This window comes from Trichechus manatus, unplaced genomic scaffold, assembly GCF_000243295.1.
Source record: "Trichechus manatus latirostris isolate Lorelei unplaced genomic scaffold, TriManLat1.0 scaffold00001, whole genome shotgun sequence".
NCBI lineage: Eukaryota > Metazoa > Chordata > Mammalia > Sirenia > Trichechidae > Trichechus > Trichechus manatus.
Genome location: NW_004443937.1, coordinates 22,517,415 through 22,543,850, shown reverse-complemented (window position 1 = coordinate 22,543,850; position 26,436 = coordinate 22,517,415). Strand labels below are relative to the sequence as shown.

At 41.6% G+C, this 26,436-nt stretch overlaps 1 protein-coding gene across 3 annotated transcripts in view; it reads left to right on the top strand.

Annotated features, from left to right (window-relative positions):
- Positions 1 to 26,436, top strand: part of ANO10 (anoctamin 10) — a 244,419-nt gene that overhangs the window by 170,220 nt on the left and 47,763 nt on the right. For 2 of the 3 annotated variants that reach the window (XM_023726096.1, XM_023726110.1), the window contains exon 12: positions 6,717 to 7,459. In XM_023726096.1, coding sequence (XP_023581864.1) covers positions 6,717 to 6,944 — 228 coding nt within the window. In that variant the 3' untranslated portion in view covers positions 6,945 to 7,459. Of the gene's footprint in view, positions 1 to 6,716; positions 7,460 to 26,436 lie in introns of those variants that run through there. The other variant, XM_023726101.1, reaches the window with a different exon arrangement.

Genomic DNA, 26,436 nt, shown 5'->3' with positions numbered 1-26,436 from the left:
CTAACTCTGAGTCTGAAGAACTTGAGTGTCAGCCACTCTAGGCAGCAGTGCCCGTCCTTGTTTGGCTTTCTGTGGGTGGTTTGTTGGGATGGCCTCCAAGTCTTTAGTAGGAATCTAGTGTGACCTTGGGCTCAGCTCCGCTTCTTTCCAGGGCCCAGCAGCCCCACATGAGCAGCTCTCTCAGAGGATCACATACATGCTTTAAAGGGAGGTCTCTGGCTTTAGTGCGAGAATATCACCTACAGCCACTGTGTTACAAGGTGATGTGAAAAATGGCTCCCAGTGGCCCTGGCTTTTATGAAGGCTGCTCTTTAATGAATTCACTCTGGTAATGACTCTCTGGCCCAATCCTGCCCTTTGGTGGGGTTCAGTCTGAGATTGGTATATCTTTGGAGTGCCTCTCTGGGAGGACCTGCGTTCGACTCTGGAGACTTGAGCTGCACTCCGTCAGTTCTGTCTTCAGAAGTTGTGGCAACTTCTCTTGTTTTCTAGTCACATTCCATTTAGAATATATATTTCTGTCATTTCAGGAGACCCTTGGGAGATGGAAGAAGTAGATGTACATGCTTGGTCTGGCGTCTTAAACAGGATACTCCTGAGGTTTTTTCCTTAAGAGCACAATTCCATGATATTTTTTTTTAAATCTCAGCTCCATTAATCATTTCTTATTAATTGGCATTTGGCGTGTAATTTATCTGGTAATCAGCAGAGGAAGTTTTTTTAAAGGAGTTTCTTTTGTTCAGTGGTGCCCGGGCTCTGAATGGAAAGAGGTAACGCGGCAGACACACCGCGGTGGAAATCAAATTAGCTTTTCAGAATTCCAAGAACTCAACTCTAATTTGCATTTTCTGTTTCAGAAGAGACAGGGTTGGGGACACACTGCTACAAAACTCAGCTGCTACCGCTGATCATATCACGTGTTTTCTAGTTTTTGCAAAACAAAATGGTTCTGGTGCCCTCTGTGCACCTGGCATGAGACCCCCAAGGGTTTGGCAGCCCTGCAGTAACCAAGGGTGAGCGACACACTGATGGCAGAGTGGGCAGTACTTTACCTCTGGCTCCGGAAAACAGCTTCCAAGTGATCATTTTCTCGGGTGCTGTTATTTTTTCCTTTCCCAATCAAGACACCCTATAATCATTACTTGAAGCATATTGTTGTGGGGAGCCAACTTCTTTGTATTTATTAGTTTTAAAATTCTGCCCATCTCCCTACCCTATCCTCCAGTGTTTCTTTCCTTCTTCCTTTTTTAGGATGTAATTTTGTGAGTTTTATTTAAAGGAAGATTGTTGGTGAAGAATCATAATCATGGCCCATAAAATATCTCTTTTCTTTATAGACAGGCTACTTCCACCAAACTATTCATTTTGAGTGTGCTTTTCTTCAGATTTGAGCAGATTCCTATCTCATCTTAGGTTTTCTTTTATTTATGTAAACAAGTCAAAATAGCTAAAATGCTTTTTACAGTTTTTTTCCCCCTCAGATCAGTGAGTATAAAAACAGTTCTCAGCCTTGTAACAGATTGGCTGTATGGAAAATATAAATAAGATTCACAAAGCTGATCTTCTGAAACATGGAGCTGTAAATGTTCTTTAGGTTTCCAGGCTAGACTACAAAATCTGATTTAATCCGTCCAGGTGGGGGAAGGTCTAATTTATCCTTTCCTCATCACTGACAACAACGCTGGTTCCTTTCCTCGTCTCTTTAGCGTTCTTTCTCAAAGAGGCAGGCACCCTGCTGCTGAAGCTGCTCATATCTCTCCCTGTGGCATCTTCAAGGAGCCCTGGTGGCACGGTGGTTAAAGTGCTCGGCTGCTAACTGAAAGGTCGGTGGTTCAAACCCACCAGCTGTCCGTGGGAGAAAGATGTGGCAGTTTGCTCCCGTAAAGATTTACAGCCTTGGAAACCCTATGGGGCAGCTCTGCTCTGTCCTAGGAGTTGGAATCCACTTGACAGCGGTGGTTTTTTTTTTTGTTGTTGGGTGGTGTCTTCCCCTCCCCCCTCCCAAGTACTCAAGTTAGAGGGGGAAAGAGCAGGGCAGGTTTCATTCTTCAGCAGTGTCATGGATTGAATTGTGTCCCCCAAAAATATCTGTCAACTTGGCTAGGACATGTTTCTCAGTATTGTATGATTGTCTACCATTTTGTCATCTGATGTGATTTCCCTACGCGTTGTAAATCCTATCACTATGACGTAATAAGATGAATTAGCGGCAGTTATATTGATGAAGTCTACAAGATTAGATAGTGTCTCAAGCCAATCTCTTTTGAGATATAAAAGAGAGAAGCAAGCGGAGAGATGGGGGAAACTCATACCACCAAGAAAGCAGTGCTGGGAACAGAGCACGTCCTTTGGACCTGAGGCTCCTGTGGTGATACGCTCCTAGACCAAGGGAAGACTATGACAAGGACCTTCTTCCAGAGCTGACAGAGAGAGAAAGCCTTCCCCTGGAGCTGGCGCCCTGAATTCTGACTTGTAGCCTACTGGACTGTGAGAAAATAAACTTTTCTTTGCTAAAGCCATCCACTTGTGGTATTTCTGTTACAGCAGCACTAGATGACTAAGGCAAGCAGGTATCTGTGAATGGTTGATGCTGCTTAACCCTCTCAGGGATATTGTCATTTTCTAAAGATGCTATGTTAAACCAAATAAACCAGTTATATGGAGGAACTTCTGGAAGTGTAGCAGAGTAAAATGGGAAACAAAAATTAATTTAATAGAGGATTTTGAGAGATAGGGAAGAGGTGGGAGAAGGCTACCATCTAAGCAGGCAGACCTTGCATTGGTGCTTTCTAGATATATGTAGAATGAATGAGTACTAAGTGGCTGTTTTCCCCAGCTTCTTTCATTCCTGGCTTCAGATTCTCTGAGCTACAGGTTGTTTGGTTTGGGTCTGTTTACTGAGCAAATGGGCAGAGTGACCAGGTGGGGTTAACCTAGCCAGGCTGTGTAATTCGTTTGTCAAGTGAGGATCCCTGTGTTCTTGTGTTTTACATAAGTTTTTTTTTTTTTTCCGTATAAAAGTAACACATGCCCGTTAAAAACTAAAGATAAAGAAATTGCCTAGAATGCCACCATCCAAAGAAAACCACTGTGAAAATGTCTTTAATATTTTCTTCCCGTTTAATTAATAAAGTTGGCGTTTTAGTTTTATTTTTTCTTTTTCTGCTGAGGACTATGATTATCAGTTTTGAGGAAAGGGTACTTAATGATGGCTAAAGGGTAAGTCTGTAAAAGCAAAGTAAGTGAGAACATTATATGTAGTTCTCTTGTGTCCTTGCTCATTTTAAGTATCGAATTGCCTATTAAATGAATAATTTCTTTTGTAAGGATCAGCACACAGCTGGTTCCTGTGAGGTGGAGATTAAAGATGTCCCAAGCGTCCAATTTTTCCAAGCTGCTGTGCCACTCCATCATCTCTAACATCAACTACTCCTCTCGCCTCAGTACTCTCCCTCCTGTCTTTGGGTTCCCTAATTCCTTGCAACGTCTGACAGAACTCAGGAACCATATAAAGGAAATGGCTCATGCACTTGTGGAGGCTGGCGAGTCCCAAATTCGTGGGTCAGGTGTAGACTTCTCCCTGGCCCTCAGTCTCCGCCCAAAGACACTTAGCTTTCTCACTCTGTGGGCCTGGAAGCCCATTGCGCCATCTCCTGCGGGTCTCTACTTCTTGGTGGTGGTGGGCTCTCTTCTTTGCTCTGGAAATTGGCTGTCTTTTAAGGCAAAACTGACCAATCCCCTTGGTAGGCCAGATAACCCTATCACACAGGCACCTGGGTGGGAGTTACAAGACCATGGCCAGAAAGGCCACATATAAAATTAGTCAATCCACTGCACATATTCTGAAAAATAAATATCTTTTCTTTTACAATTCTTCTCCTCAGCCTCAAATTAGTGCCCCCAAAAGCTTTTGTTTCCTGTGATCAGCTCTCTCCCCCCTCAGCAGTGATAATATCACTGGTTGATGACCAGGCCCCTGCCTTGCACAGTGACCTAGCTCTGTGCCTTAGACCTTCTTCCAGGATCTTCACCTTTTCTCATTTTCCTGGTTCTTTCCCTAAAGCATTTTAACATATTCAAGTCTTACATCTTTAAAATAATCAAACTCCAGGCTAACCCAGTGTCCCTCCAGCTGCAACTTCATCTCTTACTTTTCCTACCAGCCAACTTCCTGAACCTGTTCTCTGCCCCTGCTTTCTCCAGCCTTGCTTCTCAGACCCCTTCTCAGCCTGCTGTGGTCTAGCGTCTGTGATCACCGCTCAGCTGAAACCACTCCCACTAAGGTCATCAAAGGCTTCCTGGTGGTTAAATCCAAATGGTTCTCCTCAGCCTTCATGTACTTGGCCTTACAACACCCACCATGACACACACTCCTCATTTTCCCCTTCACTTCTAGAACTCCAGACCCTGCTAGAGTGTGCCCACCCCTCCCTGCTTCTCCTCAAGCTTCTTTGCAGGCCCCTCCCCTTCTGCCATCATGCATGTGTTTCTGTTCCTTCAGTTCCAGCCTGTTGCCTCTTCTCGCCTCATCTCATCTTTTCTCTTCAGTGGAATCTCATTCATTCCCATGGCTTTATTTGCCACTTTTATATAAACAGCAATGACTCCCAAATCTCTGTCTCCAGCCCGTCTCTCTCATGAGCTTGAGACCTCTCTGTCCAGCTGCCTACTGAGCATCTCTACATAGATGCTGCACAGATACCTAGAAGTTTACAGCCCCACGCAGACTCCTTCTCCCACCAGCCTGGTCCTTGTCCTGTGCATATCACTTCAGTGGATACTGAAGCGATTTCAGTGTCCTCCTATTTTGATTCATATTGCCTAATCAATACCAAATTTTTCAGTTTATTAAGAGTTTTATGAACATGAACACCATATGGAAACCACGAGCACCGAGGTCTGTGGCAGCCTTACTCAGTCACACGACATCCGGTCCTGGTTGGAGAATTCACACATTTTCCAAGCACTCTACATCCAGGGAAGCGTGTCTTTCCTCACCAGGGTCTTTTTTCTCACTAACCCCATCCAGACTCTGTGGAAGATGAATTTGTGCAGATGTGTTGGGAGAGATGGGAAGGGGCTAGTGACTTGGTTATGGTGGAGCGCCAGCAATTTGAGGCCTCATATTTGCTGAAAAGCATAGATTTCTTTTTCTCTACTAATTTATTTATTTATTTATTGTCTAATATTTCCACTGAAGAGGTTAAGTCTTAGATAAACTTATATTTCAGGACTTTAATGGAGTGAAATAATGGCACAGTATAGCCTTTTCTGAGTTCTTTATATTTATTTGCATATTATATTCAGGTTCCTTTTTAGTTCAACTCAGGTCAGAATTGGCTATGTATATGATGTCGTCTGATCCATGCTGTGTTATCTACACATTTTCTTAATATAGGCCCCTAGTCAGTATTTTCCAGTGTCGTCTTTGGTCAGAGCAGTCACATTTAAGTGAAGACGGCCTGTCCCTGGTCTATTCCAGATCTCTTGTTAATAACAGAGAGTGCCTGGCCTGCTCTGGGGTTCTGCCAATTTTCAGTCCTCTGATTTAATTATTACTTGTTCTGACATGATGCTGATTTTCTTCACTATTTCATGCTTCTCTCAGGAGAAATCCATTTGTTATTTATCCTTCATCCTCCTTTTGAAAATACTACGGTAAGGATTCCGTTTAAATGTTTTCAACTGTTTTCTTTTTTGGCAGATAGTTCCATGCAACATTTCTTAGAGGCTGTTCCATCTCCTCCATTGACTTTCTTAATGCCTCTGGATTATTTCTTTCTTTTAAAAATTATTTCATAGCTTTTAATACTTAGTAATTCATGCTACCATCAAAGAGGCAACTTTGTTCTTTTAATCATTAAGATTTCTCTGTGTCTCGATCCTGGATCACGAGATGATGCTGGAATTGGAGAAGCATCACTAGGTTGAGGCTGCGCATCTGAAGAGCAGGGTGACCAATGGAAGCAATACCATTGCCTTATTTCAGTTCCGAAGAGAAAGAAGCACAATTAGAAATCTCATATTGTGTTGTACAAAACCTGTTTGTGATACTGGTGTAGAAGGGAAATATAATAGCCAGGTTTTACGTTTTCCACGCTGTAATGAGAAGGATACGCTCTACATTTCTGTGTACTTGCCCTACAGTATATGGAGTCAGCAGCATAAGATAGTGCACTCAATCAGTCAATATTTATTGATTATCATTTCCTAAAAAGAATTGCACCAGGTACTGTTGGGGATGCAGAGGATTCAAAATGCACCTGATGTTTAAGACACGTGTACATTTGCTGCAACTCAGTCTGAAGCACAGCACGGAGGAGGATGCTGGGCAGAGGAGAAGGGAGTGGCTCTGCAAATATTATGCACTCCAATACACTGGAAATTAAGATGCAGGTTAAAAAAAAGATTTTATGGCAGCCTTTTAAGCATAAGCTTTATTTTTCTGTAAAACATTAAGAGTAGTATATGGTATCAGTTTATGGCAATAAGTGATTTTTAAAGAATAAAGCAAATAAGTCAGTAATTACTGAGTGGGCCACACCTGGGTGGATTAAATATAACCAGTGGACCTGTTTGCTCTGTGATACTTCACAGGCCAATAATTAGAAATTACCCAAGATTAATGAGAAGGATTACAGATTGCTTAGGTGCTAATTTGTTGCCTTGCACATATGGCCTAATGTCTCACGTCACCGTGTACTCTCTGTTTTCAGCATGCACTTCTGGCTTTAAAGTTTATACTTGCATTTGCTATACCTGATAAACCACGGCATATCCAGATGAAACTGGCTAGATTGGAATTTGAATCCTTGGAAGCGCTCAAGCAGCAGGTAAGAGAAACTGTCCTAAATAATAGATATATTTCCTTAGCAAATGATAGGAAACATAATTCAGAAGAATCACTCTCAGCATTTCCTTCAGCCTTGAGGTTATCAGTTTAAATAAATACAGAGAAGTATAATTTTTAAGATGGCAGAATAAAACCCAAATCCTAACAATATGAGCAACAAATAGGTTTAAAGAACTAAACTAAACAAAACAAGAATATTCAAGCAATGTTAAATAAAGAATGCAGCTAGCATCCTGCAGAAGAACAAGACAGAGATTCCTAAGAATGCTCTGAGTTCACCCTGGGGCAGTTCCCCACAGTTTCCAGTTCTGCCCTCTATAGAAACATTATGGAAGGAGAAGTGAATAAATAGAATTCTGAATAATACCTTGAGGAGAGTGAGAGAGAAAGTGTGGGCAGGAGTGGTGGAAATGGCCAGTAAAGTAGAAACTCCTTTCCCAGTGACTTCCATGTTCTACCAGAGACCTAAGGGAGAAAGAGAGAAAATTCTAAAAAGCTGTGCTGGATTTCACCAAGAGTCCCTGGGTAGTGCAAATGGTTAAGCGCTCAGCTACTAACTGAAAGGTTTGCGATTCGATCCCACCCAGAGGCGCCTTGGAAGAAAAGCTTGGCAGTCTGCTTCTGAAAGATCACAGCCTTGAAAATCCTATGGAGCAGTTATACTCTGTAACACATGGGGTCGCCATGAGTCAGAATTGATTCAACAGCAACTGGTTTGAATTTTTTGTTTATTTGTTTGGATTTCACCAGTTTGGTGATTTTCTGCTTAAAGGAGAGTGAGAGTAGGGAGACAGAAGATTCCTAGATGCCCAGAGCTAGTTCTCTCCAGTGATAACATAAGAATTTAACCAAAGAGAAAATCAGTAAGGCTGTATCAGCTGAGGGGACAAGCTCTGGGTCCAGGACCGCTCTGCCCCGTGCTGTCTCTTAGGCCTCCAGACCACCTTTCACAGGAGTATTTTCTCTTACGTTTGGAGAGTTGAGAGAAAAAATTGGAAGGAGGAGCCACCCAAGCTGACCCTGTGTTAGAAGTAAGGACCCCAAGGGTATGTCACCAAACTGGTAGACCCCACATTGGAGCAGTACATGACCCTGAGTAGGTGGTTACCCTCAAAGGGGACCTGTGATAAGATTACAGAAAAGAGGGAGAGCCCAGGTCCACCAGCTAGAGCTGTGCTCATGTGTGCCATATGGTTGGTCAGAAGACCATATCCACCGGTGTTCCTAGATGTAGGGCACGTTCACTTGTGGCATGTGACCTGGCCAATGTGTTTGTATCTTAAACCAAACCCAGCATCATGCTTAACAGCGAAACACCAGAAGCATCCACAGCAATGTCAGAAATCCTATTATCACTGCTGATATTTAGCATTGTTCTGGAGACGGTAACCGATGCAATTATCCAAGAGAAAGAAATAAGAAGTACAAGTAATCTGGAAGAGGCAAATTTATCATTACTTGAAGATTATAAGATTGTATACCTAAAAAACACAAGATCAAAGTTATTAGAAAATAGGAAAATTCAGTAAGGAGGCAAGTTACAAAGCTTATATAAAATCATTTGTTTCCTTTTACAAAAAGTAGTCACCACTTGTGAAAATATTGAAGAGAAGTTCCCATTTACAGAGAAACTAAAAATATATAATGCCCCTAGGTGTTAGTTTATGAAAGCAATATGGATAATCTATGTGAAGGATATTTTTAAAACCCTACTGGGATCAACAGATTCAGTCTCATGAAAATGCAATGCCAATTCAAATATGTAGAAATAAACATTTGAGAATAACAAGGAAACTTGAAAAAGAAGAAAAATGAAGGTGTTCTAGCTCTGCCACATATGAAAATATATTCTGAATAATATAATAGTTAAATACATTTTGAACTAGAGAAGAAATGTATAGATCAGTGGAACAAAGCAGCGAGTCCACAAATGGACACAAATAAAACTGCAAATTTAGTTTATGGTCAAAGTGACACTTTGTATTGTGAACAAAAGGGTTGTTTATTATATGGTTTGATGACAGCCAGCTGTTTGGAAAAATTATTGCACTATATCCTACCTCATTCCTTCTGCCTCCTCCTCCCAAAAGAATTTGGGTGACTGAGAGATTTAAATGTAAAAAATTATACCATAAAAGACCTATAAAAAGCCTTTTTATATCTCCCAATGAAAAATGCCTTCCTAGTCAGGACACAAAATCCAAAAATCACAGAGGAAAATATAAAGTAAAATTTATGAAAACTTAAAACTTCTACGTGACAAAAAAAAAAGCAAACTCAAAAGATAAATTTAACAAACTGGGAAAATACTTGCAACCTATGACAAAGGGTAATAGCTTTAATTCAAAAACAGCTTCTGCAAATCCATAAAATAAGACAGTCCAATAATCAAAGGATAACATATGAAGGGATACTCAACCTCACTCAAAATGAAAGAAAAGTAAATTCAAGCACCAATGAAATGCCACATTTCACCTGTTCTGTTGGCAACTGTGGGTTGATAACCTGTGCTCATTGGTTGTGGGGAAATGGACCCTCTTATATACATGCTATTGACTGAGTGTAATTGGTTCAGGCTGCTAGAATGCAATTGAATCAGAGTTTAAATTACCCTGCAACTCAAAGCAACTCTTTGCTAGGTAACGGTTTTATCTCAAAAAAGTATACCAAACCTATTCCTTGAGACGTTTTTATTAGCAAAAATCTGGAGACGACAGAATTCCTCAGTAGGGGACTAGTTAAATAAATTATGGTATATTCAGATGATAAAAAACTATGAATCTGTTTTTTGTTTGTTTTTAAAGATCTGTCTATGGTATGTATGTGTGTATGTCCCCTGGCTATTTTATTAAGTAGACAAAGCAAAATATAGAACAGTATGATCCCTTTTGAGTCAAACTTTAAAGAAAAGAAGAGGGAAGGGGAGAAAAATGAATAGATGCTGTTATGTGCATTTTTTCTCCTGGAAGGGCATACAGGAAACCCTGAGCAGTAGTTACCTTTGAGAAAGAACCAAGGTTTCCCTTTTTATATATAGTTTGAATTTTCTAACCACACACATTTATTACTGTTTTAAGTCCAGCAAGAGTTCTCTGTCAGAGAGGCCATTTACCATTTGTTATCTGTATACTTTTCTGTATTTAATATTCATGTAAGTAAAAAAGGACTGAAGTCCCCCTTCATAGTCTAAGTAGGTGGTTTGAATAATTCCTTAAATTCCCTGGTGCCATTTTCAGACACATATGGACACATCCTTCACACACTCTTTCCTCCTTCATTCTTCTTTTTACAAACATATGCTTTTTATTTTTTTTTTAAGAAAAAAAATTTACTCATTGGGTGAAATTTTTAGAGTAAAATTTATTTTCACATAACGTGTATGAAAATGAGGTCATGAATCAAGTGTGGAATGAAGTCGCAGTATGAGTTAAAGTGGGATTTGCGTGTAACCTCCTCAGTAAGGTTTGAGTCACGTCAGAGTGACACCAAGGCTAGAGAACAGCCCCGCAGGCTTATGACTTGGCACTCCATTCAGTACTGTAACAATATTCTAAAGTATTTGTCTTCATTTAAAGGAGAGGCTAAGACCACTTGGGTGAGAAACAGGGAAGTAGGAAGAAAGGGGCTGGAGGTGGAGAGAGTACAGCCCCTCCAAACAGCAGTGTTCCTCAGACTTTGCAAGGAGCCGGTGGGTGTGGACAGGTTTAAGGCCTCAATTTCAGGTCCTCAGCTTACACATGAACTCTTTCCTAAAACACAACTGCCCGAGGATGCCTGGCATCATGCTAGCTCCTCCTGGCTGTCCATAGCTACCTCTTCCTTCACAATTGCCCTTCTCCCACCTTGCAGAAGAAAGGCATGCCTTCAACTATCTTGAAACCCCACCATTTGCCTCATCCTCAGGGGTCAAAACCTCCAGGGTGACAGAGTACCTTTCAAAGTGGAGGTGTCAGGGGCTAATCTGCAGTCGGCAAAGGCACCCCAGTCTCTCGCCCAACAAAAACAAATCCAACTCCTTAAGAGATGCATTTCCCAAATGGGTCCAACATTTACGTCCAATAATTATTTATCAAAATGTGTTATATTTTATATAATTTGTATCATTTGTGCACCTGTAATAACTGTAATGATGTCAGTCCAGAAGAAAATTTTAAACACTTAGGCTTATAGTTACAGGAAATTTAAAAAGCTTTTAAACTTCAATTTATGAGCAAATGATTGTAGCGAAGTATGTGAGAATGATTAAGACTTCCAAGCAAAATAATATATTTTATTAGTATAAATTTATTTGGAAGAAGTGGAAAGAAAATATGATTGCAAAGAGAAAAAAGGAAAAATATAAAATTTTTATTACTAATCAAGAGCATCTTCATATATTTTTTTAAATGGGTGATGGTGAGTATCAAATCACGGTGATTAGAATCCCTTGGATATCTATAAGAGTGATCTAAGTTTATTTTTAAGTGTCAGCGTTTACTTTTTGTTGTAACTAATATATGATGAAAAATTTTGGATGTCAAGTTAAAATTGGGGAGGCATAGCATCAAAATATATAGGGGAGTATGTAAGCAAAAATAAAAAAAGTAAAGCATTGCCTCTGGAAGGGTTTGGTTAATCAAGCTTCTCCGTTGATTCCATTCCTAGTGCTGTTCTGTAGATTGGGACAGGTAGCTTCCAGGCTGGTGTAGATGCACCTTAACCCCAGGTCAAGGTGAGATCCTGCTTCACATTAGTAAAGCTTTCCTTTCACTCAGATTTCACGTTACCATGTAAATTTGTCAAAAAGGCAAAGCTGGTTATTATGAGTTGGAATCAACTCAACAGCAACAGGTTATTATTATTATTATTATTATTATTATTATTATTAACATGTCTCATGTTATTAAATACATTTGCCTAAAGGCCTACCGCAGGGCTGTCATGTTTGCTTCTGGGGGTTGCCATGGATATTAGTGTTCACCATGGATATAGCTACATGACCTCTCAAATCCTGTCAGCTCCTAAATTTTCATATCCTCAAGTTACTCTCTACATGCAGACAGTGAAGCAAAGCCCTGTTTTCAGAAGTAAAATGTGTTTGCAACCATCTTCATTGAGAATGAAAACTGACCAAAATTCTATCTCATGCTATTTAAAAAAGAAGAAACAATCTAAAAGATTTTAAATCTCTTTGGGGGCTTGTTCTCCTGAGGACCTAGATATGATTCTCTGTTGAACATGAACTTGTAAGAAAATTTTATTTTGGTGCTGATTTTGCTGTTGTCTTAGTTATCTAGTGCTGCTGTAATAGAAATGCCACAAGTGGGTGGCTTTAACAAACAGAAATTTATTTTCTCACCGTTTAGGAGGCTAGACGTCCGAATTCAGGGTGCAGGCTCTAGGGGGAGGCCTTCTCTCCCTGTCGGCTCTGGGGAAAGGTCCTTGTCTCTTTGAACTTCTGCTCCTGGGCCATCTTCATGTGTCTTGGCATCTCTCTTCCCCCATCTCTGCTTGCCTGCTTGTCCTAATCTCTTTTATATCTCAAAAGATATTGACTCAAGATACACCCTCCACTAATCCTTCCTCATTAACGTAAGAAAGACAACCCATTCCCAAATGGGATTATAACCACAGGAATAGAGGTTAGCTTTTACAACACATATTTTTGGGGACATAATTCAGTCTGTAACAGCTGTTAAGGTTCTGAGGGGACAGAATGTCCAACAGGTTTCAACTCAGTATATTTATCAAATGCCTTCAAATAGGAGGTTCCTAGCTTTCATTAAAGATGATTTTTAAATGCATAAATGTGTAGCTTTAATGTCTCCAGTACATCAGGTGGGCAGGAGGCAACAATGAGTGTTATGACCAGAGTTTCTTGGGGCCTTAACTGCAAACCAGAAAAAGCAGTCCTTCCTCTACCTGTTTCTATTACTTTTTTTTTTTTTTTTTTAAATTCTCAATCTGATAATAAAAGGTCCAGGGTAAGGGTCGGGCAGAAGATCCTGTAGCAGCTGCCCCTCTCTTGCTGTCTTGCTCTTGGTGGCCTGAGGCTTTGCTGTGTGGCCGACACTGCTGCGTGGCCACGCAAACTTATGTTGCCATCAGTCAGAGACAAGCCTGTTCATCCCACTTCCTGTTTAGCCGTACTGTCCAGAACGTCCTAGAAAGTCCTGAAGGACCTAGGCATGAAAGGTCACGTGCTTTGTGCTTTTCCAAAACTCAGATTTACTGGCCATGTCTTGGTTTACTTGCTGAACTAGTGTCATTTCTAGGATATAGAATTTTTTTTTTATTTTTCTTTAATCTAACATTTAACTATCTGGTTTATAAATAAATACAGCCTCAACTCCCTGGGCTGTTCCCGTGTACCTAAGCAGAGAGAGCTTCTGCTGCATCCCCTGGTCCGTTCATGGAGTTACAGAAAACATTTTTAAGAATAAATCTCCTTGATGCCTGACTCATTCCCAGACTCCTTAACTGTTAAGTGATCAGAAGTTGACCATAGGCTTGTCAGTACAAATTGTTATTAATAATTGTTATATGATGATTAATTTATAATTGGTACTTTTTCATGCAATTCCCATCTTATGGGCAAAACCTGGTTAAGAAATTTAAGTCTTCAGACAGTTCTTAAATAGGGCTATGCATCAGAATCAAATGTAGAACTTTTGAAAAATACATGTGCCGAGGCCTCGCTCCCTAAATATTCTTATTCCCTAAATCTTAGGCACCTAAATCTAAGCCCTCTACCGTTGCTCCACTACCACCCTCTTACCTGCCTCCCTCCCCAGTGCTCAGCAAAGATAGATCCCAAAAACGGTCAGTGAGAGCCAATAAAAGCTGTTATGGGCCGGGTTCCACCACTAATTAGCTGAGTTACCTTGGGAGAGTCAGGTAGCCTCTTTGCACCTCAGTTTTTTGTTTTGTGAAATAAAGGACTGGATTCCACGGTCTGTGTCAAGGCCCAGAAATCTACATTTTTTTGCAGCACTTCAAGTTATTCTAATGTAGGAGCCCTGAGCCCATTTGGTGAAGTGCTTTGTGGGTCCCAGTTATTTGTCTCAGCTTGTGAGGTGGTGTTGGGGCGGAGGGGAGGGGGAACTAAATGCTAGAATGAATGTGGAAAGGAAGTGTACTGAAAGCAGTTCTTTTTTCAGTGTCAGGAAACTATATGGTGTTTCTAAATATACAGGCAAGAGGCAAACTGGAGAAAATAAAATTGTTTGCTTTGCAAAGGGCATTTTCAAATGATTACCATTGGCTTCAGTTGGTTGAGACCTTTAGAAAGAATTCCAGACAGTAAATATCATCCTGGTGGTGCCCTTTTATTTCTTTTCAAATTGATTCATTTAACTCTCAGTAATTTTAAAGATCCAATTAGAAATAGAAAGGAGTCTTAACCACTCCATGGCCTGGAACACATCCTTAGCCCAGAGCATACACACAGGGAGGGAGCATTCACCTGCAGGGTCCAAAGATCTCAAAGGCTGAATGCCTGGAGCCTTTGGGAAAGATAACAGCTTTGGAAATCTGTTCAAAGAACAAAACAAGGACTTTAAGACGATACCACAATGCAAACTATAGCCCTCCAGGGCCTCAAATCAGATGTGGGACCCATTTTTTTTTTGCTGTTGTTGTTAGCTGCTGTCAAGTTGATTCTGACTTATGGCAACCCCATGTGTTACAGAGTAGAATTGTGCTCCACAGGGTTTTCTTAACTGTAATGTTAACGGCAGCAGACCGCCAAGACTATCTTCCATGGTACCACTTGGTGAGTTTGAACCGCCAACCTTTAGGTTAGCAGTCGAGCACAAACCGTTTGCATCACCTAGGGACCTCTTTGTTTTCTGGGGGTAAGTATATTTTCGATCATGGGAATGACACAGGAATTGGTAGCATTTCATTCCATTGTGCCTGGGGTTGCCATGAGTCGAGGTCCTACTGGACGCCATCTAACAACAACACATATATTTTAAGCCATTTTCCAAGAGGTTCCAACTCATAGCGACCCTATAGGACAGAGTAGAACTGCCCATAGAGTTTCCAAGGAGCAGCTGGTGATTCAAACTGCTGACCTTTTGGTTAGCAGCAAGCTCTTAACCTCTGTGCCACCCAGGTTCCATTGGTTCCTTTTAAGAAACAAACTAAACCAGTTGCCATCAGGTTAATTACGACTCACAGCGACACCATAGGGCAGAGTAGAACTGCCCCATAGGATTTCCAAGGAGCAGCTAGTGGATTCGAACTGCTGACCTTTTGGTTAACAGCCAAGCTCTTAACCACTGCACCACCAGGGCTCCTTGGTTTGTTTAGGGGGCTAGAAAAGAACAGGCTGTGTAAGACTGAACTTTATTCTTTGCTTGTTTTAAAGTGAAAAAGACGCCTAAGTCACTTTTGGTATCCTCTGCTGTTTAATCCATAGGTTTACTTTTTAAGAGACACTTTAGAGAATTGTGTGGTGCCATTGTAGCTGCAAAGACATCTAGAATTCAGAATGTTCCTATTTCTTGTAAGAACATGTTTAAATAAATATCCCTAGAGAAGGCTAAATCATCAATGGTGTGGTTTGGGGGGAAAAGACAGTATGCCATTCACTCAGGGCAGCTAACCCTTCTCTGGTGTCCAGAAGAGGGAATTGTGTGCTTTTTTTCTTCCAGTGGGATCTTTAAAGAGTGAATAAGAACTTGTGTGATAGAATGGTGAAATTGTCCTTTATGTTAAAAGTTCTCCGAAATGAATGTCATGACAATGCCTAGCAACTCTAAGGTGACAGTTATGCACATTTAAGACATTTTTTTGCCTTGAGTGAGCTATATTCATCTTCCTATTAAGTCAATTTATTGAACTGTGGAAGTGTTAGAAGATAGGAAGGTCACCTTCTACATTTTTGAAATTAGAAATTATCAAGCTATAGGCCATTCTGGTAGAGCTTTCCGTTGAGGGGGACATGGAGGTTTGAGGACAGTTAAGAGCTAGAGCTGCCTAACTGATGAGAGGAAACCCTGGTGGTATAGTGGTTAAGAGTTATGGCTGCTAACTAAAAGGTCGGCAGTTCTAGTCCACCAGGTGCTCCTTGGAAACCCTATGGGGCAGTTCTACTCTGTCCTATATGGTGGCTGTGAGTCAGAATCAACTCAATAGCAACGGGTAATTGATGAGATGCCTCTGCTCTTTTCTGGCTACTTCTTGGCCAGCAGCTCCTGAACCAGATTTTCACATTGTAAAAATGGTGTGGAGGCGGCATCTAACCTCCTCTAACTTCATGAGGAGAGAATCATTATCAGCATCAACATCGCAAGGCTGATTGCTGTTAGGTGGAGGTGAGACATACCTCCTCTCTCCAGTCTTTTTACCAATTCTGACACCAGCCATCCCTCTCACAGCACTCTACTTCTCTCTTGGGTTCAATAATTCATTGCAGTGGCCACACAACTCACAGACAATACTCACGATTATGGAGTTTATTAGGGAAGTAAACCAGAAAACCAAACCCCTTGCCATCGAGTCAATTCTGACTCATAACCACTCTATAGGATAGAGTAGGACTGCCCCATAGGGTTTCCAAGGAGTGGCTGGTAGATTCGAACTGCTGACTTTTTGGTTAGCAGCTGAGCTCTTAACCACTGCACCACCAGTTACAATTCAGGATCAGAAATGACTCAGGATACAGTTCTTCAATCAGGACAGCCTCTTCTCAGCCATGCCTGCAGGCAGGCCTCTCTCTCTAGCCCTTGGCCCTTCAGCCCAGCCTCTGCCCTGCTCGGACAAGTGTTACAAATCTCTTTAGCTCTGCCAGTAAGTGCCCAGGGGCTCTCACTCTGCCAGTAAGCCTCAGTCCAAAGGGACTCAGCTCTCTTGGTCTGTGGGTTGGCATACCCACTGTAGCCATCTCACTTCTTGGGCTGAGAAGCCTACTGCGCCATCTTGGGCTGATCTCCTGGTTCTGCTGCTGCCAGTTCTCTGCCATGCTTGCCGCCACTTCTCACCATCTTGTGCTGTCTCTGGTGTTACAACTCTCTGTCTCCTGGGTCTAGGAGATTCTCAGGACAGAGGTCCCGGATCCAAAGGATGTCCTCTGTTCCTTGCTCTTCTTTTTGGTGGTAGTGAGCACCCCCTCTCTGCTCGCTTCTCCGTCCTTTTATCTCTTGTAAGATAAAAAGTATGACTCAAGTAAGGGCGTGACTTGAATAAGGGTGGTAAGGGTGGTGACTTGAGTCACACTCTCTAGTAAGGAGCTAACTTAAGATACATCCCACCCTAATCCTACCTCATTAACATAACAGACAGCTCACTCCCAACTAGGACCATAACCATAGGCATAGAGGCTAGGATTTATACCACATCACAAAATGGAAGATAACTACATCAGATCACAAAATGGAGGACAATTACATGAGACCACAAAATGGAGGATGACTATCATTACATAACTGCCAAACCACTAAAAATCATGGCCCAGAGAAGTTGACACATAACCTTAACCATCACAAGTTCCATACACCTTATTTGCATTAGCAGCAAGCTGTCCAATCTGCTTGGTGGGCCACAAGCACTTTATTTGCATAGTCCCACCCAGTCATTGTGTGGGAGTCACAAAGACTGTGGCTAGAAGGGCCATATTAAGTAATTCACTGCACCACACACATGCATTACACTTCGCTGTAAAATGAAATGAGCATGGAGCTGCCACTCCTTAACCAACATAGCACCTCTCAGACCTTCTTTGATAGCTTAGGTTGACAGTTCCATCTAGGCATGGGTACAGATCTGCTGTAATGAAATAAGGGAGGCAGAGGAGGCACAGCCTGGGGTGCCTTCAAGTCCTCTTTGGGCTTGTTAGCTCCTGTGGGGAGAAATGATGGATATGCAGTGTTAGAACGAACTCACACATTTAATGATCATTTTCATGAGTTTAGTTTGCAGGTGAAACATATGAAACTAATTTTAACTTTTTTTTTTTTAAATATGTCACAAACTGGCATTTCTTCTCTCTGTTTAAGAGTCATACAAGTATAATGGTAGAGAGGGACACAAATGTTTTCATTTCTCTTTTAACTCTCAATATGTTTTAATTTTCAGAGGGAAGTAAGGTTAGTGTCTTTATTGCCAGAATTGTATACAGCAAAATTCTAAAATGCTCAGGGCTGTTGGATCTGCCATCAATGAGTGCAAGCCCTTCCCTTCTTGGTGACTATGTGACTACTCAGCTTAAAAGGACCTCAAATGCAGGAGCTATGGAAGCATGAACGGTTTCTCTGTCATCTGCTCCATAATTTACTGCAGCCCTCGTAGTGGACATTGATACAGGAGACCAACCCCAATCCTGCCTAATCCAAGGTCCCCCAGATGAGTGCCCCAGGGCAGGACAGCTAACCGTGAAGGCAGAAAACCCACATGCAACAAGGAGTTGATTTTTTTTTTTTTTTTTTTTTTTGTATTTGAAATTGAACTTTTTGTATAACAGAAAAGATGAGAGGGTTTCAGAAGACTCTGAACAAATTTAGGTCTCTATTGAGGGAGGTTTGTGAGGTATCGATGTGGTATATGATGCATCACATAGGCCTGAATACCTCCAGGTAGGCCAAAGTTTATAGTTTATCGAAAGTTTGAGCAGCCCCTCTGAGCCAGCCTCTTCCTTTTACCCTGTGTCAGACGGCGGTTCGCCACGCAGCCTTGGGCAGCTACAGGGCAAGTTACTTGTTAGAGTGTGATAGTTGGCTCATCATTAAAACAGGAACGAGGATAATGGTGCCTACTGCATAAAGTTGGAGTGAGGCTCAGATGAGACAGTGTAAGACACACAGCCTGGGGCGGGGAAGGAGAGCCTGAGGATGATGATGGAGGAGGACCACCACACACTTGGGTGCCCTGGGCCACTGGGTGAACCCACAAAGGAATTTTGGGATAAAATGATACCATAAAACTAGTTTAGGATGATGAGGTAGAATTCCACCTTTGCAGCAGCCCCGCCTGTCTTCATGACCCATACACAGCTGGGCAGTAATAATAACAACGAGGAGAGTAACAGCTGGCACATAGTGGTAGGTGGAAATGTGAGCCAGGCACTCTTCTCAGCCTTCTGCATGTGTCAGCGACCCCTCAGGACGATTCTCCGGGGTAGGGTCTGTTACATGGCCATTTTGCAGGTGATTTTTCAAACTGTAGATTTTTCTCCAATTCATAAACGATAACTTTCTTCAAAGGCTATTAATGCTCTAGCAAATATTGGCTCTTTTTTAGCCTCCTCTCCCAACCCTTCTTCCTCTCACTCTTGGGTCTAGCAGGATCGCACAGCTCATGGATTCCCAAGCACCTCTGCTTCTTTGTAACACCAGCTACCTGCAGTACCTCCCCTCTGTCATCAGCTTCACGGACCCCTCCTCAGTCCCCAACTCTTTGGGAAAGCCTTTCCTCTGTTGCATGACTTAGGCTCCTGGTACCCATTTCTGTGCATTCGCCCCGCTGTACTTGGTTCTTCTTAGGTCTCCCCCATGAGCTGTGGGGTCCCTGAGGGCCAGGCGATGCCTTACTCACTCCTGTGTCCTCTCACCCTGCAAGGGCCTGACACCCAGTAGACTCTGAATAAATATCCTCTTAAATCAACTGAGTTTGTTGACTCACACAGAGTTCAGAACCTAATATATTAAGTAAATGACGAATGATGTCCTTGGACAAAAAAAGAGGAATCTTAAAATAGATACTCTGGCAAAAATAGAAACAGGTCATATGGCTTTCTGGGATCACTAGGGAAGAGGACATGTTTTAAGGAGGTATGCGCAAGGACTTGACAAAGACTGCATACCTAGCCTTGATAAAGTTCAAATCCTTTTTTTTTTTAAAAAAAAAAAAAAAAAGACTGGGTGTGATTGACATTAATAACAAGGGTGGGAGGCAGGGCCAAGATGATGGCGTAGTCAGATGCTTCCGGTGGACCCTTTTACAACAAAGACCCCAAAAAACAAGTGATTCAATTATATATGGCAATCTGGGAGCCCTGAACATCAAAGGCAGAGTTGAGGAACCAGACTGAGTGGCAGGGGGGGGGAGGGACAGTTTGGAAGCAGCAAGGAGTTGCCAGACCTGACCCAGCAAGAGCCTGAGCCCTTCAGGCCTGATCAACTCAGGGGTGAGCGGTGAGGCAGGCAAGCAGCGGTACTTGGGAGGCGCGTTTTCTGCACCAGGAGAGACCCAGTGCCAGAGAGTCTACACGGCCACCGAGAACCAGTGAGAAGCAACCCTGGATCAGCAAAAGATAAGTAATTGCGTATGGCCTGCTGTGCGGATCAAAAACACCCTCCTTAGGGAAAAACCTCTCTCCCGTTTACCTCCCAGCTCCCTGCTCTGCACTGGGTCCTGGACCAGCTTCAGCAATTGCCGAGTCCCCTGGGCCGGAAGTAGGACCCGTCACACACCTGGAGCCATTCTCCCTGCCTTGGAGAGTGAACAAATTAACAAACAGGGGAAAAAATAAACTGCTGGCTCCCCTAAGCCAGGAACCCAGGGTAGCCACAGCTCCTTTGCCTAGGCACAGGCATAAAGGACCCATGGACTTTGAGTGCCTTTCCCCCTGCATAGACTTGTGTGGGCCCATCTCAACAGCGTAGGCCCTCATTACCCCAGTACAACAGGGTATATACCGGAAGTCTAACTTCAACTGTTTCAGCTGTGAAGTGGCAGGTTCTTGCCATTTGACACTGCTCTGCCCATTAGGCAGGGTCTTCACCTTACCCACATCAGGGGCCTGAGAACTGGTGGCTCCACCCACACCACCTAGCCACCTGCAATAGGGGCCCATGAATAACAAGGGTGGCTTCCAAAGACCATAAAATAACCAGATAGAATTCTGAAATAGTTTGTATTTTGCAGTTGTTAACTAGAAAAACAGCTAACAAATTTAGACTCTGGAGTAATCCTACCCTTATCACTGATGTGTAGAGCAGCTCAAGGCCCTCCCCCCCACCCGTTGTATTTTCTATTCTCGCAGGTTAGAGAAGACTTAGAAAAACAAAATGCCTTAAGGTGCATGAAGGGATCCAGACATTAAATAAGATGCTCCATTAAAGCTCTAGAGAACTTTCTGAATCATTGTTGTCGTCCTAGTAGATGATCTATGCGAATTGCTACTTATCTCATTCCCCTGGTTTTCTAAGCAGAAATTTAAAATTTGTATATCTTAATTGTTTCCCCCAAATGAAAGAAGGGTGGCCAAATCACAACCAGATTTATTTTTATTTGTGGAAACTACTGAATAGGTCATGAAAGAGAATACAATTTAGCATTTTCCAAGTCACAGTATCAGTAGATAAGAAACAGTGTAGGCAGAGGCAGCCTGGTTCATTTCATGGAGAAAGTCCACAGGTGTACTCTGCTGTAGAAGTGATGATCGTGCACTTTTGAACATGTTCACATATGTTATTACAAAGTATCTGTATTTGTAAAGTAAAAAATTTTGCCCCATAAATTATTCTAGAGTCTTCAGAATGCTTATTAAAATTGTATATTTAAAAACAAAAAAAACAGAAAAGATACCTCCTGATAAGATATGAAAGTTCTAAGAGTTCCAATCTCTGATTCTGAACTAGATTAATAATTACATTGCCTTGAGGCTGACATGTGTGAGAGTAGATCTTCCTTTTATGGGTAAATGCCTGGGCTGTACTGTTATGTTTTTTTTTTTTAACTAAATATTCTAAGCTTTTTTTTTTTAAGTGTACTGTTGGCTTCATCAAAGACATGTGTCTTTGATCTCCAGACTAGAATCCTAGGCAAGATAACTCCAGACACAGAAATAAATATTTGTTGAATCTGTGAATCAATAACTGAACATGATTAAGGCCAAAACTTTATCCTTTCATGCCTTTCTCTACCACGAAATTCTAGTCCGCTGATGGTGAAATTATCCTGTGTGTTATATTTGCATATGGGATTCAGTAAGCCATCATTGAGTATGTACCATGTGCAGGAAACCACAGACTTTTTTTTTTCTTTTTAAACTTATGTTTTTAATTACTGGTTATTTCCTAAAATAGGAAATGCTTACAATTTACGTTTTTATTGAACTTTGCTGTTGGCAGAGCACTAGCAAATTTGTTATCTTAATTAATTGTCGCACAGTCCTGTGAGGGTAGGCCTAGGAGATCTCACTACAGCATTTTATAGATGAGGAAACTGAGGCTCAGAAAGTTTAAATGGTCAGAGGAATAAAATGCAACTGAGTCCAGGATTTGGATCCTAGTCCAGTGTTCGTTCTTCCTTGCTGTACTATTTCCTTCATGCTTGAGGAGAAATGTAGAATTTACTTTAAGTGAAATAAAATCTTTATGTGAAAAGTACCTAGCATAGCACTTGGCACACCAAAACAAAACAAAACCGGTTGCCATCAAGTCGAATCCGACTCATAGCGACCCTGCAGGACAGAGTAAAACTGCCCCATATGGTTTACAAGGAGCTGCTGGTGGATTCAAACTGCCAACCTTTTGTTTAGGAGCCAAGCTCTTATCCACTGTGCCACCATGGCTCCACTTGGCACACAGTAGATTCTAAAACAGTGAGTTTACCTTCCTTTTGAAATATATACTTTGTAAATTGGAAATGACCCTGGAAGAGTTTTAATTGCTGTTAAAATAACTTAATGTGTTGATTTTTAGGTACACCAGATTGATATTTGAAATAACTTGTCTTTTGATCCATTTCATTAACTGCATGTGCTTGCCTTACTGGAATGGTTGATGAGTCACTCTGTTTAAATCTCTCAACCTGGGTTGGATTAAGAGGATGAGTCTGGATTATTTGATCCTGTGGTTCCCCAGGGTAACCATGAAATAAGATTTAGCATTGAATTTTGACTGTCTTGTGTTTTCTGTACATTTAACCAGATGTCCTTGGTGATGCCATTTGTAAATGAGATAAAATTATGTTAAGAAGGCCTCACAAGTAAGTGATGAGTGAGAAAAAAGTAGAATATCAGACCTGCTAAAATGCCATTGGATTATGAAATTCAATTCAAAAGTACACCATCTTCTCTTTCTTTCTCCTCTTCAAAAATCTATTTAATGTTGTATTTTCCTCTTCTAAAAAAGTGGTGGGGAGGTAAATGAATTTTTCCTCCATAAATTTTTGAGTTTTTTTTTTTTTTTTTTAATCGCTGGTTTTTCTTTTAGATAGAGTTGACAGGCAATTGTTATCTGCCTGGTAACTATCTTAACAAGGCTATAACTTGAAAATCCTGATCTCTTCCCAAACCAATGTGGGAAGAATCTTTTTACCATTTGTTATTTGGAAAATAAATGGATCTCACGATTCTTTCCAACTCTTCATTCAAGTTGCTTAAAGCAGTGTGTGTGGGTAGATACGTAGACTCTTTTGTTTGAATTGTCTTGAAAAAAAAAAAAAGACAGGCATATTTTTAATTTGCAAGTCTGGTTTTACTCATAGGCATGAGATAAAATGAACTGCCAAATGTCTGGAAAACCCAGCGCCAACCCCCTTTGCTTTCCCACGTGGTAAATACTGCTTTGGAGAGAGACCGAATAAATCCAGGTTGCTTTTTTTGACTTATTAGACTAACAAGCTTTTTGTTTTTGTTTTTTTTTTAATGTATGTTGTGGAAAACCATTTTCAAAAGCATCAATCTGGGTTATTTAAACTTTATCCAGGATAGCTGTACACACATCATTTCCATGAAAATGATGTGTGATTAAACAATTACAATCAGAGAAACTAAGGAACTGTCATTTTTACTCACAGTTTGTACCAAAATTTTGGCTTTAAATGAAGTGTTTTGGTCCTCTGAGGACATAATCAAATAGTGGGCCTTTTTGACAACCCTAAATGTGCCAGGAGCAGGCTGGGTGCTTTGTGTGCCTTGTTGTTAAGAGAAGGCTTTTTTAGTCAGGAGAACATATCTCTGGAATCTCCGCTCCGCCATTATAACAGAGTAACCTTGGGCAAGTTACTAAACCTCTCTGGACCTCAGTTTCGTCCTCTGTAAAATGGATCAAATAACAGGAACAACCACAAAGGGTGAGCAAGTGGAGTCAAACCCAGGTTGGCAACTCTAGGTCTATGTCCATCCACCGTATCACCATCTGGATGCAGAATGAATGGAGCAAATGGGTGTAAATAACAGAATTCCTGACTGAGTATAACGTAGAACTTCTTGATCATTAGAGGTTAAAATACTCCTTTTTAATATTCCATCTTTGGAGATGAATGTTTTAATACTGTCATCCCTGGAGATCTTCCAGAAGAGAAGAAACTACCTTCTTTGGAAATTTACCTGCTTTCTGGCAAAGAGCAGTCTTCTCAAATCCCTCCCAGCCCAGTGATTTCGTAAGAATATTTGCCATCCAGCAAAGACTTGAAATGCAGGTTGCCTTAAAATGTTAATCAACCAAAACTAATTTGGATTTCACGTGAATTGCTGGAAATGAAGAGTGGTGTTAGATCACTGGTGGTGTCCTTCCTTCAGAAAATGTGATGGGGTTCTTGTTGGAAGCTCTTCTTGGGCTCACACTTGAAAGGATAAGTCTTTGCTCTTTTAGGGGCAGGATCACTGAGTAGTTGGTTTGAAATAAATTCGAGCATAGAGTTTCTAATAAGAATAATGTTGCTAGGTTAACATGATAGAATTGAGCTTCAAGTATAGTATTCTGTAGACTGTGTGTGTGTGTGTGTGTGTGTGTGTGTGTGTGTTAATCACTATTTTCCTTTCCTCCCTCCATCTTCATCTCTCATTTTTTTTCTTCTTTTTTGTTTTTTTTAAGAAGAGGAAAAGGGCTAAGTGCACACAGTAGCAATTCTTTGAACTTGATGTTATCCTAACTCAAGGCCCTTCTGCCGCCTTTTAACCTTCCTTCTCTGTGCTTATGTTCCTGTTTGCAGCCTCATTTTTTTTTTTTTTGCTTCATTTCCTTTATGCAAATCAGTCTGCTTTTCTTCTGTTTACCTTTGCAGATCTTTGTGCATCCCTTTTTCATATGCTGAATCTGTCTTCCAGTTTTCAAAGCACTTGGTTTCAAACCCTGCCCTGGAACAGCAGCAGGCCTGTGGTCTGTGCTCTCAGCCAGACTTCCTGCCTGGGGAGCTCCGTGCTGGAGAGGACTTCCCTCATGAAGGCCGCCCTCTCTTATGGTCAGGGGGGCCTCCAAGTCCTTTTCAGCTGCATGTAGTGGCCCACGCTGCTGCTGCTGTCCTTAGTGGCACCTTCCCAGTACAGTGGATCCCAGTGGGAGACAGGCAGGCTACTTTCCTGGTGGCAGCAGGTCAGGTGAAAATAGATCCAGCTCAGTTCCTGCTGTTGGGGATTCAGCCTTCCAGCCAGTTTAACTCACTCTTCTCTGTGGCAGAGAAAATGGTCTGGCTGTGCTGTGGATGATCATCAACGAATTCACCTGTAAAGGTTGCCATACTAGATGGCAAACAAGAAGCCTGTATTAAGGTGAACTGGAAACAAAAATAAATAAATACAGTCATGGAGAGAGAGAGCTTTCTTTCCATTCTCACCTGTGGCAGAGAAAAGTAGGTTAGAAGAAAAAGAAACAGGAAACAGGTGAACGTGAGAGCTCTGAGTGGCAGAGGTTGCCTCCTGCCATATCTGGATTGCGTCATTCCCACGTACAGCTTTCTTCTTGATCAACTAAAGTAGTTGGTTGAGATCGCAGCACACATATTTTTCATTGTTTAAATGAGACAGAAAGTAAAGACTATGTTTGCTAATTGTATGGTTTCTCTCATTTGATCAAAAAAGTATACTCCGGAGGTGAATGAAAAGTGATGCCAAGAGGTTTAGAGATACAGCGATAGCGATGAGCAGGCATTTCAGAAATGCTGGAGCGCAGCCATTAACAGTGGGCACTTGGGGGCCCTCACCTTCTCTCTAAGCCTTGGTCTCCTTGCCTATAGAATAGGGACAGTAACAGCTTGGTAGGATGAGGCAAGTAAGTGGGTTAATGCTCGAAAAACAGCCAGTCCACCACCTGGCATGTTGACTTTGTGCTAAGCCATCAGCAGTCATTACCTGGGACAGTGGAAAACCACCGCAAGTCTTGGTAGTGCTCTCTAGCTGCATCCTTTTCCACATTCTTTTAAAACTAACTGCATCAGCATTTCTGATCTGCCACCAGCTTTAAAGCTTTGTCTCAGCATCACCCTTCAGATCCCCTTTCAAGCCAGGTGTACTTGGTTAGAGGGTAGTTACATGGTAAAGGGCTGGTATCTTTATAGGAGGGCAGAGTGGGTTTGATTTTCAGTCATATTTGGTTGTAGGACTTGGTTGTTTTTTCACCCCTAGCTTCAGGGATCTTATTTAAACCCTCAAATGTCAGTTCATGAAAGTTTAGATTCACCTATTATTTGGACATGTTACTTAAAAAAAAAAAAAAAAAAAAACCTGTCTGGTCTTTAGGCCGACTTCCCTCTCACTGGTATTTAGCCCTGTCCTGTCTACAGACCCAGTGTGCTCAAATCAAACAGCTCAGCTGTAGAGAGAGAGAAAAAACAAAACAAAAAAAATTCTTGTGAGTTAATTACATCTCAGTACAGTGGCAGTCTCAGGAAGAAATGGTTGGTTGGCACGTAGCTAATCTCCTTGAAACTAATTT